The sequence below is a fragment of the Melanotaenia boesemani genome, chromosome 3 (genome assembly GCF_017639745.1).
Source record: "Melanotaenia boesemani isolate fMelBoe1 chromosome 3, fMelBoe1.pri, whole genome shotgun sequence".
NCBI lineage: Eukaryota > Metazoa > Chordata > Actinopteri > Atheriniformes > Melanotaeniidae > Melanotaenia > Melanotaenia boesemani.
In genome coordinates, this window is record NC_055684.1 from 28,979,627 (window position 1) to 28,999,636 (window position 20,010).

The 20,010-nt window shown below is 41.9% G+C and overlaps 1 protein-coding gene across 5 annotated transcripts in view; it reads left to right on the top strand.

Annotated features, from left to right (window-relative positions):
• Positions 1–1,346: 1,346 nt before the first annotated feature.
• celsr2 (cadherin, EGF LAG seven-pass G-type receptor 2) overlaps positions 1,347–20,010 on the top strand; it is a 59,444-nt gene continuing 40,780 nt past the window's right edge. For 3 of the 5 annotated variants that reach the window (XM_041981446.1, XM_041981448.1, XM_041981445.1), the window contains exon 1: positions 1,671–4,881. In XM_041981446.1, coding sequence (XP_041837380.1) covers positions 1,731–4,881 — 3,151 coding nt within the window. In that variant the 5' untranslated portion in view covers positions 1,671–1,730. Of the gene's footprint in view, positions 4,882–20,010 lie in introns of all 5 variants that reach the window. The other 2 variants (XM_041981443.1, XM_041981444.1) reach the window with 1 other exon arrangement.

Here is a 20,010-nt window from a genome sequence, read left to right on the forward strand (position 1 = left end):
TTTTTGTAATCATTAGAGTACACCCACTTTCTAAAGGCTGTCTGATATTCGTTACATTCAGCAGTCCATATTATCTAATAAAGGCAAGTCACCTGACCATTTTCCCCTCAGTGGCTACTAGCTTACAACCCTTTAGCTGATGCTTAACCCTTTAAATGCCTTCCCTATTGTTTGATAGAACACATTTTTCAGTGTCCATAATGAATGTTATTAAAACAACTTGTGAACATAAACCTGTCTGACTCATCTCTATCACTGGTTAATACTAAAAGTAAGTGTGTGTTATGCTGGTTCAAGTTTTGTCTATCATTATTATTATATTATTAATTATTATTTCAACCGTTTCTGCAGCTACTGTATGCTCATTTTTGGGTCAACAAAACATGAGTATTTTACATGGCAGTGAATTAATATGGCATTTACCCTTTGTTGGATAACCTGCTTAAGATAAATAAATAATAAAAAATGGGCAGACATGTAAGGAAAAAACTGCTTCTCCAGACACCACCACACCACTGGGATTAAGTGAAGGGATTTTAGATTATAATTGCCCTTTTTGGCTAATTTCTACAATGGGCAACCAATAAAAGAGATTTTTTTTTAAACAGGGTCACTTAAAACTATCTGAGGATAATGAGAGGGTAGAGCCAAGCAGGTGGGTGGAGGTTTGCTGAAAGGACAAACATGAGAACAAGTTGTAAGTAGTTTTGAAAAAAAAAAAAAAACAACTTCTGTTCTGTTAAGAACACATTTCACTGAATTCAAATGTAGAAGAAAATTATTAATATAATTATGTGGCCAACAATGATGTCAAATGAACTCATTAATACGTGTCTGAAGTCAGACTGTTCTGTTAATGAAGCTTTTAGGAAGTTATCATTTATCTTTAGTGGAAAGATTTCTGTCCTGTCTCTCTCCCTCTCTCTCGCTCAGTGTTCTTTACACACACACACACACACACACACACACACACACACACACACACACACACACACACACACACACACGCACATGTTTATGATAATGAGAAGCCTTAAGGCGCAGGGGGGAGCTGGAGCCATTTTTTCATCATTCAAGCGAAGTTGAGCGGACGGAGCGGAGGTGTTGCTGCCGCTGTTGTTCCGGGCTGTGTGTGAGTCAGTGTGTCCGCGTGAGAGCAGCTCTGGTCGGCCAAGGTTACTGCGGGATTACCTCCTTCAAGCAGCCGGAGAGACCGGAGAGAAGTGCGCCCGCTGAGAGCATGGCTCCTCTGCAACAAAGGGAAACTCGCAGGCGGAAAGTTTAAAGAAATTTGGAGCGGCAGAATTTCGCACTCTCAGACTCGGCTTAACACAAACCGAAAAGCAATGTACTTCGGTAAATGGGATTTGTTGCTCATGTTGTGGTGGTGGAAGCTGGTTCCACTGGCGCAATGTTTCACCGTTCATATCAGTGAGGATGCGGGTACAAGGACAGTGGTTGCCGGCGTGGAGCGGGGCGCACGGTGCACTTTGGATCAGGTACTCGCACCCAAATTCACGGAGCGCTTTTTGGAGACTGACACGGCGGAAGGCATCGTGTTTGTATCGGACTTGATAAAGTGCTCCTCGCTGCCTTCAAACCCCTTCACTTTGTACACTGTGGCGGACTGCACGGACTCCGGCCACAAGCATCTCCTCACCAGTCAGTACGACGTGCATGTTCACGGTAGGAACTGTTCACACAAGCGTAAAAGAAAAGCGCAGTGGGATATGGAGGTCCTCAGTTTGTTTAGCGCCCACCGCCGCCCCAGCACAGAGTGCCACCAAGCATCCTCTGTTTTATTTCCAGTGGGAAGGCTGCTGCCTGGCCCCCCACTCCGCTGCAAGGTCGCCAACAACCGTGCGTTTTACTTCTCAGATGGGGATTTGTTTGTGTCTGAAACTCTTTGCTGGAAGCAGGACACCCTCTTGGAACTGGACATGCTCTGTGATGTTCTCACAGGAAATGGGCTGATTGTCAGCCCCATCTCCATCCACTGGCGCGTGGGGCAGGGTCCCTTCAGGCAGGGCCACATACATAAGCTTTTAGAAAAAGCAGCTCAATCTGATTCAGGTATTGTGAGCAGAAAGAGGAGAAGCATCAACAGCAGCCCTCAGTTTCAGCCCCCAATGTACCAAGTGTCTGTGGCAGAGAACAAGCCAGCTGGGACTTCAGTTGTGGTTCTGAAAGCAGTGGATGTTGATGAGGGGGAGGCGGGCAGGCTGGAGTATTTCATAGAGGCTCTCTTTGACAGCCGCTCAAACAATCTTTTTGCTGTGGACCCGGTCAGCGGTGCCGTGTCAACAGTAGAGGTGCTGGACCGGGAAACAAAAGACACCCATGTGTTTCGTGTGACAGCGGTTGATCATGGCACGCCACGACGGACAGCAATGGCCACCCTCACTATCACAGTCAGTGACACCAATGACCACAACCCTGTGTTTGAGCAGCAGGATTATAAGGAAAGCATCAGGGAGAACTTAGAAATTGGCTATGAGGTGTTAACAGTGAGAGCTACAGATGGGGATGCACCTGTCAATGGTAACATCCTGTACCACATCCTCAACAGTAATGGTTCCAATGATGTTTTTGAGATAGATTCCAGGTCTGGCGTAATCCGAACCAAAGGCCTTGTAGACAGAGAGGAGGTGGAGGCCTATATGTTGTTAGTAGAGGCAAATGATCAGGGTCGTGACCCCGGACCCCGCAGTGCCACAGCTACAGTTCATATTGTGGTTGAGGATGACAACGATAACGCTCCTCAATTCAGTGAGAAACGCTATGTGGTCCAGGTGCCGGAAGACATGAGCCCTAACACTGAGATCCTGCAGGTCACTGCCACAGATCAGGACAGAGGAGGCAACGCCGTTGTTCATTTCAGCATCATGAGCGGAAACACCCGCGGGCAGTTTTATATTGATGCTCAGACGGGTAAAATGGACCTGGTGAGCCACCTGGATTATGAGGCTAACAAAGAGTACACACTAAGAATCAGAGCTCAGGATGGAGGACGCCCTCCGCTGTCCAACATCAGCGGCCTGGTCACAGTGCAGGTGCTGGATGTTAATGACAATGCCCCCATTTTTGTCAGCACCCCATTCCAGGCCACTGTGCTGGAAAACGTGCCTCTCGGTTACTCCATCATCCACATCCAAGCTGTGGATGCAGACTCTGGAGAAAACTCCAGGCTGGCGTATCGCCTCACTGAAACAACACCACACTTCCCCTTCTCAATTAATAATAGCACAGGATGGATTGTTGTGGCGGCTGAGCTGGATAGGGAGAGTGTGGATTTTTACAACTTTGGAGTGGAGGCACGTGATCATGGCTATCCTATCATGTCATCCTCAGCCAGTATCAGCATGACGATTCTAGATGTTAATGACAACAACCCAGAGTTCACTCAGAAGGCGTATTACATGCGACTGAATGAAGATGCAGCCGTGGGGACCAGCGTAGTGACAGTGTCAGCTGTGGATCAGGACATCAACAGTGTGGTGACGTATCAGATATCCAGTGGAAACACCCGCAACAGATTCTCCATCACGAGTCAGAGCGGAGGCGGACTCATCACACTGGCACTGCCGCTAGACTACAAACTAGAACGGCAATACGTCCTTACAGTCACCGCCAGTGACGGAACTCTCTTTGACACCACTAAGGTGTTTGTCAACGTCACAGATGCCAACACACACCGGCCCGTGTTTCAGAGCTCACATTACACTGTCAACATAAACGAGGACAGACCTGTGGGCACCACTGTGGTTGTAATAAGCGCCACAGATGAAGATACAGGTGAGAATGCACGCATTACCTACTATATGGATGACAGCATCCCTCAGTTTGACATTGACCCAGATACAGGAGCTGTTACCACACAGATGGAGCTGGACTACGAGGACCAGGTTTCATACACACTAGCCATCACCGCTCGGGACAACGGCATCCCACAGAAGTCTGACACAACTTATCTGGAGATACTGGTGAATGACGTCAATGACAACTCCCCTCGTTTCCTCAGAGACAACTATGTGGGCTCTGTGATGGAAGATGTGCCGGTGTTCACCAGTGTGGTGCAGGTTTCTGCCATCGACAGAGACTCTGGGCTCAACGGCCGTGTTTTCTATACTTTCCAGGGTGGGGAGGATGGTGATGGAGACTTCATAATTGAATCTACCTCCGGTATTGTTCGCACACTGCGAAGACTAGACAGAGAAAATGTGCCCATTTACAGCCTGCAAGCCTTTGCTGTAGATAAAGGTGTTCCTGCTCTCAAAACACCAGTAAACATTCAGGTTACCATACTAGATGTGAATGACAACCCCCCTGTGTTTGAGAAAGATGAGTTTGACATTATGGTAGAAGAAAATAGCCCCATAGGCCTTGTGGTTGCCCACATATCAGCCACAGACCCAGATGAAGGCAGTAATGCACAGATAATGTATCAGATAGTGGAAGGAAACATCCCGGAGGTGTTTCAGCTGGATATTTTCTCTGGAGAATTGACTGCTTTAATAGACCTGGACTATGAGATGAAGTCTGAGTACATCATTGTGGTCCAGGCCACCTCCGCCCCTCTGGTCAGCCGAGCTACCATTCACATCAAACTTGTCGACAAGAACGACAACGTGCCTGTGCTCAAAAACTTCCAGATCATCTTCAACAACTATGTGACGGACAAGTCGAGCAGCTTCCCCACAGGAGTGATAGGACGCATCCCTGCCTTTGACCCTGATGTCTCAGATCAGCTCCACTACAGCTTCGAAGTGGGAAACGAGCTGAACCTAGTCCTCCTGAACCAAAGCACAGGGGAGATCCAGCTGAGCCAAGCCCTGGATAACAACCGGCCCCTGGAGGCCTCCATGAGGATCTCAGTGTCAGGTGAGACTGTTAGATAATTACAGACTCCACCCAGTGAGTGAAACACAGTACAGTAATAAAAGCTCAGGCTTAGTGAGGTGTACTCTATTTTCTGTTAATGTGTTCTGTCTCTTCATTTACATTTACGCTTCACTTCACAGAATAATAGCAGTGATGATGCCTGAAGTATGTAAGCCATGGCTTCATTATTCCAGAAGGATTTACCCAGAATGGAAATTAATGTTGAAGGGTTAAAATTCACTGCAGACTATTTGTAAGCTACTCCACCTTGTAAATCACTTTTAAATTATTCATTGGAGTCTTGTTATTCTTGGTTAATTAATTTGGTTTGGATCATCAAGGTGCTTACTCTTTTCCTCACAGGTTCGATTTAGTGCTGCCTGTTGTCAAAATTTAAATAGCTGTTTGTCTGAGCTTGTCTGCATCCTGTGGGATCCACACTCCAGTGAGCAGAATGATCATGCCCCATAATTGCTCATCATAGCCTCACTCCCACACACAAAGAAAGATGTAACTCAATTATGATCGACTTCTACAGCTTGTTTGGAGACAGATTGAAGAGTTAATGTTCTCAAAGTGTCATTTTGTTTGTTTGTGGTTTTTTTTTTTTTTTTTTTTTTTTGCTTTATTTTTACAGAATCTGATTTGTTGCTGGTCTGATGGTGTTTTTAAAGAGCTATTTATCTTGCATATCTTAATCCTTTGATTTTGCATGCCAAGACAAGTTGGAGAAATTAAGTTTTTTACTAAAATGTGGCTGAACTTGAACTGCACTCATAGGGTGTGTGTGTGTGTGTGTGTGTGTGAGGGATGTTGCAGTTGGTGTGTATTTGATGCAGTGTGATCCGCTGTAAATCTGCCTTCTCTTTGACCTTGGCACAGTCTAAGAGAGAGAGAGAACTGGGAGCATTATTAAGAGACTGAAAAGAATAAAGTTGAAATCAGATAAGAAGAGGGAGGATTAAGCTGGTTAGAAACCTTTGAAGGCGGTGAAAGTGTAGATTCAGTGGATGATGATGTTAAAAGTGCTTTCCTGTTTGATGGTACGTTGACACCGAGGAGCAGATACTGTGCAGTTAGCGTGGGCAGTCGTTAAGATAGATTGGAGCTCAGCTTCGCCTCTGGAGAACAATAGTGAGCTGTCGATTGAGGGGCAGGCGCTTGAGCTCATACCAGGCTGTGGTTGGGGGCAACAGCTGTGACTCCACCAAGGACCAATTAGAGGCCGGGTCTCCCCAGCGCGTCCAGCACCTGCTGGGGTTTATGTGTCAGCACCCCTGCTGGAGACAGAAGGAGACAGGAGGGCAGAGAGGAGGGGGGTGGTTAGTTTAAGTTGGGTAAACAGGGTATACGATGAAAATACAGTAGTACTGTAAGAGAGCAGAAAAGTCATTAGGCAGGAGTTGTTGGAGGAGGTGAAGGGGCTGGAAGATGAGCTCCCGCTATAGATGCTGCTGACCCCAATTTTCCAAGGCCTTTTCCTCCAGGGACCTCCCAAGTCTTCCCTTTATCTTTCTCTTTATGCTGCCGTTTAAGAGGCCCCTTATGATGGACGATTTTTGATGGGTTCTTTTGTATGTCGTTGGACTGTGATTAACATCTTTTCTGCGTACTGCTCTTCATCATACTGAAATGGATGCAATGATTAAAATGTGGTGACTTTTGCTTGTTGTCATCTGAAAGTTGAATGAGGTAGTTATAAAGCGATTGCTTTTCTCTTTCTCTTGGTCAAAATATGATCTACAATACCTAACTTCAAACCATTGGATAATTGTCATATAAGTTCAAAATGAAAGTAAAAATATTTTGATGACCTTATATTTTTACAATATCCTCTTTTTGTGTAATTTATTTTGAATTTTAGTCTACCCACGTGTCTACTTTAGTTAAAAAGCAAGGGTGATAATCAGTAAGTAGTTTTAAAGTATAACTTCAGGATAGTATTTCTACACTGAAACTGTAGGATCGGCCTCTGAAATCAAATCTCAGTCGATTTTCCTCACAGCCAAATAATATATATATCTGCTTACTGCAAGCTAAACAAAAGAATAACAAAACATCTTTATTATTAATATACAAACTACACCTACACCTGAATCATTATAATAAACACATCACTGAAAGTATCTGGGAGGATTGTTATGGTTTGTTAACTTTTATTATCAAATCAAGAAATGAGTGTTAGGTTTTGAAAATCATCCTTGTTTGGTTGATAATTAGCATGTCTTGTTTTCTTTGGTGTGATTTAATTATTCCTGGTGAACCTTTTTTCCTCTTATTTTTTATGTTTTTACTTTAGATCGTCTGTACTAGATTTGACTATTTGTAGCCAAACAAAGCTAAATTTAACAGACAACAATTGTCTTAAAGGGGAATTATAGGAACCCATTCTTCACAATTTGGGACTCCCATCCCTTCGTGCAACACAGGGTGGCCTTCACAGTCTGTAAACCAGAGCAAAGAAGAAATAACAGAAGTGTTTCTCACATCATTATTCCAGTTTTATTTAATTTTATGTGGAAAACACCAACAAAAGTCAAAATTCTTCAACCTAGTCTCATGCTGGGTTGAACAACCTACTTGATTCCACAGGCACGATTTTCGCTGTTTTTTTAAACTAACAAAATTAACTCCACTAACAGTTATACATCAGTCTTTAAAATAATCACCTTTTTTGACTGTTGTGTCTCATAAAAGTCCACATTTGGAAGTTGGAGGGGTTGGAAGGTAGGACTATACACCTGCCTGCCAGGTGTGACAGTCAAAAATGAGTTCTGTCTTGACTTCAAGTATCTTTACCTTGAAGTGGTTTTAGTTTTAGCTGTTGTTTCATTGTACTTTTACTTGCTGTTTCATCACAGTTTTACACATGACAAGTTACTTTGTTAGGCTAAGACATTAAAAATAAGATTATTAATCATTTAATACATGACCCAAGAAATAATGGACAGAAATTTCAATTTGTTTTAATTAGTCTTGGTTTGGCTTTTTGGCAAAATATTTCCATAAACCCCCCAAAAAACAAAAATAATTTACATATATGCGCCGTATATTACCAAGTGATATGTCAGAATTATTATAGTCCAAAATGTGTCCACTAGGGACAGAAGGCCTGTATGAGATTGTATTCAATCATTTTTTTAGCAAAGTTTTCAACAAATGGTGATGAAGTAGGTCTCAAAAACTGTATCTATCAAATAGAATACATTAGGTGTTAAAGAATTAAGGTTAGGGAAACATTGCAGTTTACATTTAAACTGTAAAAACATCCTGTATATTAGTATGTATGATCAATGTATTAATATGTTTCCTGGATGACAAGCTGCTGAGTCCTGCCTCTTTGGTTAAATATGCAAAATGTGCAGTAAACACCAAATATATATCCAGTTGAAATACATCAGTTAAAAAGTCATGCTGGCTGGCATGAAAACTACTGTTATTTCTTTGTCAATATGAACACAGTCTAAGACAGGACCAACACAGAGGCAAACAACCACATTGCTGCTCAGTCTTTGGGTCAATTAAGTATCACCAGTTAACCTGGTATGCATGTTGCTGGACTGTGGCTGTGAACTGGATGTGCATGTGCTGGAACTGACTAGACTGGAACCAGGAACCTTCAAGCTGTGAGGCAACAGATCCAAATCCACCTCAATAGCATGATTGTTTAGCTGCTCGCTGCAGATCATCACGACATATACACATTTAGCCTCTTCCACCTTACCACCCCCCACCCCCAACTGTTATAGAAACACATCCATGTACAAGCATAAAAATATAACCTATATAGAATTGACATGAAATTCAAAGACTTTGTTCAGCAGAGGAAACTTCGAAAGGACATGGTGCTGAAGTGGTTCAGAGCCACAAACAGGCACTTCATAATACATCTCACAATCACATAAGCCTGAGGCTTTTCTGCCTGTTAAGTACTGTTCATGTGCATAAATAATTAATAATAAATTTATTATGTTAGGCAGTTAAGGAAAAGATTTAGAGTACTGGTATGTAGGGGCTGAGTCTTTTCCCATACCAACCAGCAACAAAACTAAAAATAAAACATTTTACAGCAATATGCTTATTTCAGCTTTGAAAGATGTGTTCAGTTCAAGCTCAGCATTTCTGCCCTGTAGAAGACAAAACAGACTTTTGATTATTTCATCTCATGTTGAATCTGTCTTATTAGAAGAGTGCTGGTCACACTGCAGGTTGAGATGCAGGTTTTCATCTGTGGGATTAGATCTGCTGCATCTGTATCCTGGGATCTGTCAGACCAGTGTTGACATACTCAGGGGCTCATCTACTTTTCCCAGGCAAGCGTGAGCCTGCATAAGTAGGTGTTTGCATTTGATGGCATAGATTTTTTCCCTGCTTTTCTTTCATCTGTATAGCCCTGATAATTTTCTTATGGAGATTAAAGCTAATCATTAGGTCCCACTTCTGAACATCTTATTATGCTTGGTATGTGGAATATGAGTTCTGTTTGTTGTGTAGTTAGTAGTTTTGTTTATATGTCAATCTTTGCACATTCCTGGCAAAATCAAGCAACTCTTGCAGGACTGGCACATTATGACTTCCCTATGTATCACAAAACATGCTTGAAAGCTTGTTTCAAATGCTGAATTTCAAATTAATCAAATTCAGGGTTTAAGACAGACAACCATGCTTCTGTGACTAATAAGAGCAGTTTGATTCAGCTCACATCACACTGCAGGTTGTGCAGGTGCTCAGGTTAGTGGACGGCAGTTATTTTGGTCTCCCGGGTCACCGTCAGGAGGCTGGTGTGTGTCTGAAGTGGCTGCAGATGCTCAAACTACTTTGCTGTCAAACTTGTGTGAGCCTACCCAGCTGGCGTTCAGCCCAAAGACTCGGGGCTGACAACAAAAATCCTCATATGAGTCATGTTTACTGTTTTCTCATAAGATTGTTAGTCACTTTTTGTAACTTTAAGATCAGATTGTGAGCTTGGTTTTTTTATTCAAATAATAAACAGTCTGAAATCTGTGAGTTTACGTTTTCACACAAAGCTAAAGGACAAGCATTTAAATGGCTCCTTCACATGTAATATAAGTAAGACATTCACAGCCAGGGTAATTTCGTTAGAATCTATTAAAACATTAAGCTTTCTGTGGACAGGCTTTCTCAGGGGGTTGTCTTCTGTAACACTAACCCATTAAGCTGCACAAATCATCCATGTGTGTGTGGCCTCCAACAGCTGGACCACTCTGATTACTTCTCTCCATGCTGTCATATAATTATTTCACTCAAGCGTAGCGCACCTTGGATTTCAGTGTTCTTTATGGTTGATAAGCATCTGTTTTCCCTCACGTTTGATTCATACGATTCAAAGTCACAGCTTGCGATGCTTGCCCAACTAGAGTCATCTTTTCATTCTTTGGGCCTCGCTTGCCCTCACTGGATGGCGTTAGTCACACTTTGCAGGCTTGTGTGGAATGTTTGTAGCGCTGGTTCTCTGTAACATCACCCATCACCTTGATCCTGTTTCTCTTTCCCCTTCTTTTGTTTGCATGTCACCGTTTCCCATTTTTCACCTATCTACCCGGGACTATTGCTCTCACCCCTGCAACCTCCACCGTTCCCTCCCATCATTTCGAGCTCCCTCCCTCTTTATCCCCCCCTCTCTGTCTCTCCCTCCTTTGACTGTTGTCCCCCTCCCTCCACCTCCCCTGTGAAAGGAAGAATGCCTAAGAGAAATGCTCTATTAAACACCCAGTTGTCATGGTGAACCCAGCAATGCCTGAGAAATTCCTTGTGGGTGGGGACAAGGGGTACTGCCTCCTTTGTGGAGTGAAGGTGGGGGGGGGAGGGAGGCACATAAAGTTCTAAAGAGCAACTGTCCCCCTCTCCCCTTTTTCCAGTGAAGCATGTAAGGCTCTCTGTAGACCTGTAATGCTCCGGGACATGCTAACCTGTCCCGCTGAGGGCTTTCACCACGCAAACATTTTTCCAAGACATGCATCAAGTCAGCCACCAAACTACTGCAGATATAAAGTTTCCACGGAGGGCAAAGTCTAGTCTTGCATGCAACAGAGTTTAGAAACCCTCCATTTTGAAAGCACAAGTGAGTTTAAAGCTAGCTGTGATATGATAGTTTTGTCGCTAAGCCCTTTGATTTGTGACACAGATGCACTCAAGAGGGTATCCAGTTTCTTGCTGCCGGCATGTTTCTCAGCAGCAGAACACCCTCACTGCCTGTCCAGAGGAGCTGATGTGGGGTGAAGATGCGGGTGAGGTGGGGGAAGGATGACATCATCTGCATGTTAGGAGGGGAAATCATGTTTGGGATTAGGGTTGGTGACTCGCTGGGGTGAGGCCTTGTGGTGCTTGCATATATCTTAGTGTTGTCCTGCTTTGTCCTCTCTATCCCCACAGACAATAGGAGCAGGCTCTGTCTGGAGCTGCCCCCCCTATGTCTTTGTATCCACTTGTTTCCCCTGGTGCTGCTGTCTTGAAGAGACTTTCACCAGACCTGTTATTTATCCCTGAGTTACCTCTTTTGCTGTCTTACTGTCTGTTACTCTTGTTGTACATAGTTAGAGGAGCAGATTGTAGAAGGTATATAAAATCACTGTGAACTAGCTCAACAAATCTGAACAAAAATAAACTGGAAATTATGATTAGTTTAAAAGATGATGATTGTTACAATCATGACATCAAAAAAAGTAAATGTCATATGAAGCAATAGGGGGGCAATTTGTTAAAAATAAAAGAAGAGAAGCTGTAGTGTCTTTTGCTTACCTAAATGATACTGATGGCTCTGACTGAATCTAAACTGGGTTTCTTCTGATTTGAGGACTTTCTGTCATATCTGTGATTATATTTTTTATTGGAGCAAATGGTGTTTGTGTCTACAATGGCTAGACCCTTCTGTATGCATTATGGAAACAATCCCACAGCCAGGCCATGTGATGATGTGTTGTAGAAGCTATAGTTGCTTAACTTGTAGCAGAAATCCAGCCTTCATTTCATAAAGTGTTTGTAAGGAAATAAAGGTATAGCAAGAGGTGCTATGGCTAAAACAAGGTGCTGCCCTCTTGTTAATCTTTGATGGCGGTTTGCTTTCAGCCATTGTTTGGTTTTTCAGCAAACAGGGATGTTCTTTTGACACCCATAAGACATTTATGATATCCACTATTGGTTGAATGTTCTGAATGGGACATAAATCAGGCTTTTAGGGAGCATCCCCTTTTGGATAATGTTCTCTTCTTTCACCACTTGTGTAGGAAGACATTAGGAATGTGACATAGAGTGTGTGTGTTTGTGTGTTTCTAAAATAATTATGTTGTATTTGCACCTAAAGCATGAAAAAACAATTGTATATGATTTCTCCCGTAGAAAAGCCTTTATTTTAAATTCAGTACATGGTAAAACAGTTGTGAGATGGCAGATGGTGTGGCAGGGCTGCTTCAGTTTGTGTTACAGGGCTGATGAGCTGATGATGTACGTCAGGGAAAAAAAGGTTAAGAATCACTGATTTTAGACTATATACCATATTTTCAATACACCCCCCATTCTGCTTGAGTACAGAAGTTATTACATAAAACTGCATCTCTTGCTGTGAACATGACAAATTGTGTTTTTCTTGAAGGCTGCTTCGTTTTCGCTTCCTTGTGCTCATTAGCGTCTAGTGTCAGAATGAGACATCATAGCAACTTAGCTTCATATGCATCAGCTTTCCGGTTCAGTCTGTCAGCTTTGGACTGTTAGACATAAGGGTGGAGGTGTCAAACTTTCGAGTTCAGGAATTTAGGATTTTTTATCACTGTCTAATTCATATTTACGCTGACAGGAAGTAGCTAATGGTTTCCTCATGAGCTGCAGCAGTGATGTGATTGTCACGGTTAAGTCACATTAATTGAATGAGATTAATTTTCCCTCATATTCTTTTATTATTATTACACTTGCTTCTATGAGTGGACTATTTTCAGGCTTGCTCTGCAAAAATTGGTTTTCTTGATACAGACAATGACAATGTACATTGACTTCTTAGAAGAAGATGTTAAAACAGACTTTATTGTTGTGTGGTTTTGTTTTTTTGTTTTGTTTTTTTCCCATTGGTCAGAATACTTGAAGATGGCTCTGAGATGTTTTAAAATCAGTCAGTAAATGACAGAATGGTTATCCTGCTACTAGATGTTTTATATATTTTAGATGACTACAGGGATGTTTGAGTAATGCTTGCTCATTTTTGCATGCTAATGCCTCTTTGCTGTTGTGCTGACAGCGGTTTTCCTTTGATATGCAAATGATCTGATTGGAAAAGTGTTGGTCCGTTTCTGTGGCTCTAAGCTGCTTCACTATAGAAGAAGAATCTTTGGTATGCCCCGTTGAGGTTTTCAGATGCAGCAGAAAAGTGTTATCAGGGGATGCTGTGGCTCAATCTGCAAATGAGTACGAATGGCCTCTGTCCAGCGTTGTCAGCTGTCCTGCTGAATGGAGAAATCATGAGGGGGATTGTGGGTCTGCTTGGACTCCTCTGGAGTAAAATCCTTCGACTGACATTGAGCTGCACAAGCAGTTTTTTTTATTAATCCGCAGGCGGTGCTGGAATGAGGTGTTGTTGTTTTTACAGCTGATCTTGGTTCTTTTCTTTTAAGCTTAATTGCTCTGCAGAAGATCGGGAAACACTTTTTACACCATTATTTCAAAAACAAGGTCAAACTTATGAATATTCATTTAACCTCTTTTCCTGAAACAAAGGAAAACCTAAATGCATTTACTTTCATACAGCAGATTTCAAAGAGGGTCTTAATACTGTTCAGCTTCAGATAGCAGGAAATCTGTTGTGTAGGAGTTGGAGCATGCTGTCCGCTCCCTTCTTTGAGCGTGCACATGAGGGTTGCAAATTGGTTTTCTGTTAAACACGAGCTGTTGGTATGAAGTTGGTTTTAGCTTTTTCTCAACAGTGGAGTTTTCCGTCTGGAGGAGGTGAGGAGTTCCATCCCAAATCAAACACAAATCTGCTCATGTTATGATTTACAAACTAACCTATCAACTTCTCACCTGTTTCAACTTATAAATCCAGAGCATAATTGTCCTCTATCTGCTTCCAACTCCTCCATCTCCAGTACAATGAACTCATTTTATTTGGCATTGGTTTTATGTCGGATGATGCCCTACCTGACATGACCCCCTGCATTTGTCTGGCCTTGAGGCGGCACAAGGAGGACACTGGCTTGTCCCCCCTCCGGTCAGAGCTGCATTATAATCAGTTTAAATTAGATTAAATGATTGCAATGGTATTGAATTGTCAAATACAAAATTAAATATAAAATGAATTTTCTTGACTCTTTTCCTAATTCAACTTTTTGTGCTACTAATATAAATTTTTTGATGATTTGTGTCATGTTGTTGACAGGGAGGAGGTGTTTGGCGGATGGCATTCCTCCAAACCCATGCTTCAAGGCAACTTTTGTATTTCCCCATTTATCTCAAGATTCAACACTTGCTCTCACCAGCTAATGGGTAGGGGTAGAATTCATGTACAGAGTGGATTAAGGTTTCAAAATATGTATTTTTTTGGCTTACATGCCAAGGTTCAAGGGTTCAAGGTGCCGTATTTGTTATTCTTAACATTAGAAACGAAAGAATAAAAGTTGTAGGCCCTGTTTCAAGGCCCAGGCAACACAGATCAATAAAAAGGATATAAAAAGATTAACATATTTAATCGTTATTGGGTTGTGGTACCCATCATGTGACACTGCTCCTCACAAAGCAACTGCTGGTGGTACATTGACATCTCTCAATTTCTTATGTCAAATTCCAGACTTGTTCACATGTTGACAAATGCTCATATTAGATGTTTTCTGTTGAGCTAGTTTACTAAATTTTAAGAAAACAAAAAAGAAAAATGAAAGAGAAACCATACTGGTAACACAAGAAGGTCCTGACCTCCATCGGGGTAGGAGTGTTAAGTGATTACAAAGAAAAACTCCTTCCCAACAGCAAGCAAATCAAAGCAGATGATCGAGCGGTGCAAATCATTTATCGGCCTCAAGAACAGAGAAACCTGATGAGATTTCAACAAAAGTAGAAGCTTCAAAATTAAAATCAGTTTTGGGGCTAACTCCCTTTGAATAGTTTAAGATATGATCAGCCTGAAACAGAATAATAGAAAGAACAAAACTGTGGAGAAGCCTCAATCTGGCCTCAATATGAAAAAGTAAGTCAAAAAAGTAAGTAAAGAAAATAAAGGTTGCTACAAGACAAAAGCAGGCAGATTAATTCTGAAGTGTATGGAGGGACTGTCTGCTTGGGACATGGCAAACGCTGTAAGTCTGGTTGGACAGCATAAACTGCGAAACCCAAAATTTTTTATGGATAAGAATAAACTCGTCTCAGCCTGATAAAGCTTAATTTAACTTTCTGAACACAAAACCAAAGGCAGAAAAAATCCATAAAGAAAATGACTAAATAAAGATAAGTGAATAAAAACACTGGGAAAAGCTTAAAAATGGAGAAAAACTGTGATGTATTTCGTCATCATGCTTTAATGGGAGAACTTTAGACCCCAGTTACTTTAAAATCCTGGCTGCGGCCCTGTGCAGACTTGCTGCGGTGACGGAGTTCCAGCCTTTGTTGGGAAGCTTTTCTTGATTTATGGTGATGCGAGCCACTGGTGTTGGGTGGAAGCTTGGCAGGAGTCGTTAGAGTATTTTATGCAGTGGGGTTGGTGAAGGTGGGGGTTACAAAGGAAATTGAATGAAAATCCCCCCACCCCAACCAGCCCACCTAGCCATTGGCCTTCATTCAGGCAGCAGTTGAGTGTGCTTCACCTTTCAGCTCTGCTTAATTCAAACAGGCCGCTCCCCGGCCACATTTTACTGCATCCCTTTTGATCACCAGAACCCGAGACTCCAACTCTTAAATTAAATAGAAACCAAACAGAGTGCTCTTAGCCTTAATGAAGGAGACACCAGATAAGCTTGATCTAATAGATAATACACCATTTTTACTGTGGCAGATTAAAAAAAAGAAAAAAAATTACTGTGGCAGAGTATTGCCTACAAAGTTGTTTTCTCTCAGTTTTAGCCCACATCATGAAGGCCCGTCCAGAACTGATTTGGTATGCCCTTCTTTACTGGCGAGTTGTCTAAACTTCAGCTTGCTGACTAGCATGCAGGAGGGATTAAATTTGTTGCCCTGCAGTGTGTGCTCAGGTCCTGTGTGTCCACATTCGGGTGGAACAAAATGCTTAAGGTCATTCCCATGAAATCCACTGTGGAAAAACAGCAGCACTTCTTACAAAATAACTTATTATATGAGTTGGTTTGTAGCTTTTCTCAGTATGGGTTAAGGAGAAAAAAAAAGAGTTAATGAAATTCTAAAGTGAAGAATTTGTATTTGCATTTGCATTGAATCTAATGGAACTAAAATGACTTTGGAACTAAACTGAGACTTTGGAAACCAAAAAAATACGAATGAATGAATGAATGAATGAATGAATGAATTAACAAACAAGCTTCAGTTTGTGATCCAATAATCTTTTGTAGTTCTTAACAAGAGTCTTCTGATTAACTTTTGACTCACTGAGTTCGGCAGGTCTCCATACCGGCAACATTCAGTCACAAACCATCCATAAAGACGTGTAGTACTGACAGAAGAACAAGTGAAGGTTAAGTAATTTGTCCAGGTAGCAAATACACACATAGCAGCAGAGTCCACTTAATTAACAAACATGATTACAAGCAGCCTCAAGGGCATTTAATTCAGATTAATTAAACTGTATCCTGGTATTGGTCCCACAAGCCCTGCACTCAGGTGATGGATGTTTAGTTTGGTTGGCTGAGGTGCAAAAGCCATGATGTCAAAATGTGAGGAATCTTTCAAAGAATAATAAGTGTAGAGTAAATCCTTGTCTGATGTCACATAATCTGCTGCTACATATCATTCTTGGCAGCATGTCACTTCTTGATTGATCTTGATAATGTCTGCATTCTCGTTTTAAAATCATAAACTCATTAAAAAGTTGTAAGATTGCGGAGTGGCTCGCTGTTAGGAGCTGTAAAGGCTGTGAACTCCAAAGACACTCACAGCTTTATCCCTCCAAAGTGATTTTAAATTTATGATCTCCCTATTGATCTTGGAAATGGGACGACGGCATTGGGCTCTTTGATGTTCTGAGCACTCGGTGCATGCTGCACATACTGTAAAGCAATGATGCTGAACAGCTAAGACAGGCTCTGCTCAACCCCATTACCTTCGTACTCGGAGGCTTCCCCCCAACATGACACACTTTTGCTGCAAAACACTGAGCTGCTGCTGTGGAGGATCACAGATTGAACATGGTCGTCGGTGAGTGAGCTGCTCTTTATGTGCCAGCGTTAGACGTGTGATGAATGGTTGTTAGAGAGAGCTGTTTGAGTGTGATTATTTATTTTCTCTTTAAGTCATGATGACAAATGGTATTTTTACTGTGCCTGCTGTGTGTCTCCCCTCTTTACTGTAACCAGAGGGTGTTTGCTTTGGAAAGCAGAGAGGCGAGGTTGGATGTGCGTGTTAAAACCTGTGTTCCTTAAATGCCTCTAAGTGTGAGGTCACTGAAATAAATTAAATTTGTGGTAAAGCAAATACAAAATCCATACTTTGGTGTCAAGAGGAGGTGAACTGGAAGTTGGTGTAAAGAAAGTTTAAACACAATGAGCTACGTTTTTTTTTACATCACAACTGTTCTAAACTACTTTTAAATCCATTAGAGTGTTGCATTAATGAGTTATGTTTTAAATTGCAATTAGTTGTAATTTCTCTGTGACTGGCAGCAGGAAGCTGCACTGGAAGGTCTGTAGAGGGGGTTCAGGCTCAGCTCGCTGACCTTCTGTCCTCTGCAGGTGATGCCTGCCTCTGCTGTGTCTGTTTATTTAGGTAATGCAGCTTATGTGCAATGTGTCCACATTACTATGGTTTCAATTAAAACTTGCAGCATCTGTAGGTCTCTTTTGTCTGTTATGCATTTCACCTGAAGCTTTTTCCACTTTTAAATATAAAGTAAAGAGGTTAAATAACTGATCGCTGTCACAAGCTCAGGGGTGAGGGCCGGGGTTACTGCCGTGCTGCTGGGTGATGTCTCTGTCCTCAGTGATTTGGTCACCAAGTCTTTCTGATCTTTATCCACCATGACTTTGTTGACATTTTCTGGGATTCAGCTGGGAGGTTTGATGTCGACCTTGTGGTCTAATTAGGCCAGTCTCACCGATTTGTTCTCTGGCTTTGTCTCGACCTTTCTTTCTCTCAGCAGTTTACTATCCTAGTCTCTAAGACCCAGTGTAGGCCTCAGAAATCCATGCATCTTGATTTGAATTTTTTTTTATGCAGCAATGACCTTTTACTGTATGTTTATTTAGTCATATGTCAGTGGATTATTTGTTTTTTATGTTTCAGTTGAATTCTCAAACTGGGCTTTGTTAATATATCAGAGATAAGAAGCTTTACATCTCCCCTCCAGTCAGACAAGGCCTGTCCTTAGAGACTTCTCTGTAAATCATAATGAGCCTGCTTGTTTAGAGGCCTCAGTTTATAATAAGAGGATGTGCCCTGATGATATACCTGATTATATTTGGAGGAAAAAAAAGCTAACCTTTAGAATTTACTGTTTGAAAGAGTATTGCTGCTGTCAGGTAAAAATGACTTATTGACAAGCTTAAATACATAAACCAACATTTCTCTCTCTCTCTTTCTCTGTTTTTTAATTCTCTCTCACATGTTTTTTAATTCTTGCGTGTTTTAGACTCATATCTTCCTACTATGGAGCACATAACTCACCAAGCCTTGCCTTTTTCCTTATATTTACTGATTCTGTGATGACTAAACCTCAGCTGTTTCAGTATCCACTCTGCTCATATTGACATAGGGCTGAGCACCTTCCACACACACAAACACACACAATGCTGTACACAGCCCTTGGCAGTCTTGCATCCAGTGTGTGTGTTTAATCTTTTCCCTGGCGCCACTACCTAGCTGAGAGCATTCCTGGCACCCAGAGGCTCACAGAGGTCGAGCTGTGGACTGAAAACAGCGTCACACTTCAGAGCTGGCACCTCGTCTCGTTACCAAATAAGCATCCCTCTTTTCCTCCTTCTTGGCCTGGAGAGGCACCGCTTAGCCTCCGTTCCTTGAGCACAGGATACTTCCGTGGAGAATGACCTCTTTGAAGGATGGTCTGGTTCCTTTGAGAGGAGATTCTCCTCGCGCTCACTTTCCCAGCACTGCGTCTACCTCTGGAGCTCTGCCTGAGTCCCCATCCAAGAATGTGAATTGGCCGAGGACGTAATTAAGGCAATGTCTGTCCTTATACTTGGCCTCAGCTTTAAGAGCTCCAGTTCACTTAGCACAGTGTTTTTTTCTGGATGTGGTTACTTTATAGCAGGGATTACCAACCTTATGGACCTTATGGGCCAATGTCCTGCAGGTTTTAAATGGTTTCCTGTTGCAACACACCTGAATCAAATTAATGGGTCATCAAGCTGTTGAAACCATCTTACTTGATTCAGGTGTGTTGAAGCAGGGTAACATTTAAAACCTACAGGACAGTGACCCAAGAGGCCTGAAGTTGGTGACCTCTGCTTTATAGGATCATTGAATTATTTAAGTGAATCACAAGCAAATTTAGTTTTTTTGTGCTGGTGTTGGGTTGAAAAGTGTAGCTGTGTTATTCTTCCTTTAGGTTTGTTAGTTGAAATAAGCTAAAAGCAAAGAAATTTAGATTATTTCTCTGCTGTTATAATAGCAAATGGTGTTGTGTTACACATCATTGTAAAGCCTGATCAGTGGCCTTAACAATGAGGTATAGCTTTTAAGGACTGTGCTTCTGTGGAATGAGCAACACAGCTAAACATGTGGATAGTGTCCCCCCAACAAAACATGCCCAAATCCTCTGCAAAAATCTCCTAAAGGTCAGCTTCTCTCATCATTGTTTTACTTATTTACTATCTTCTAGTTTTTTGAGTCTTTAAGACAAAAAAAAATTGTGTCATCATTTGTTCCTACCCATCACCCATTATAGTTTTGGGACTTAGCCTCTGGAACAAACATGAAGGGAAAACAAGTATGGAGGCTGAATTGTCTTTGTATTCTCATTGTTATGCTCACCCCTGTTATATGCATGTGTTTCCT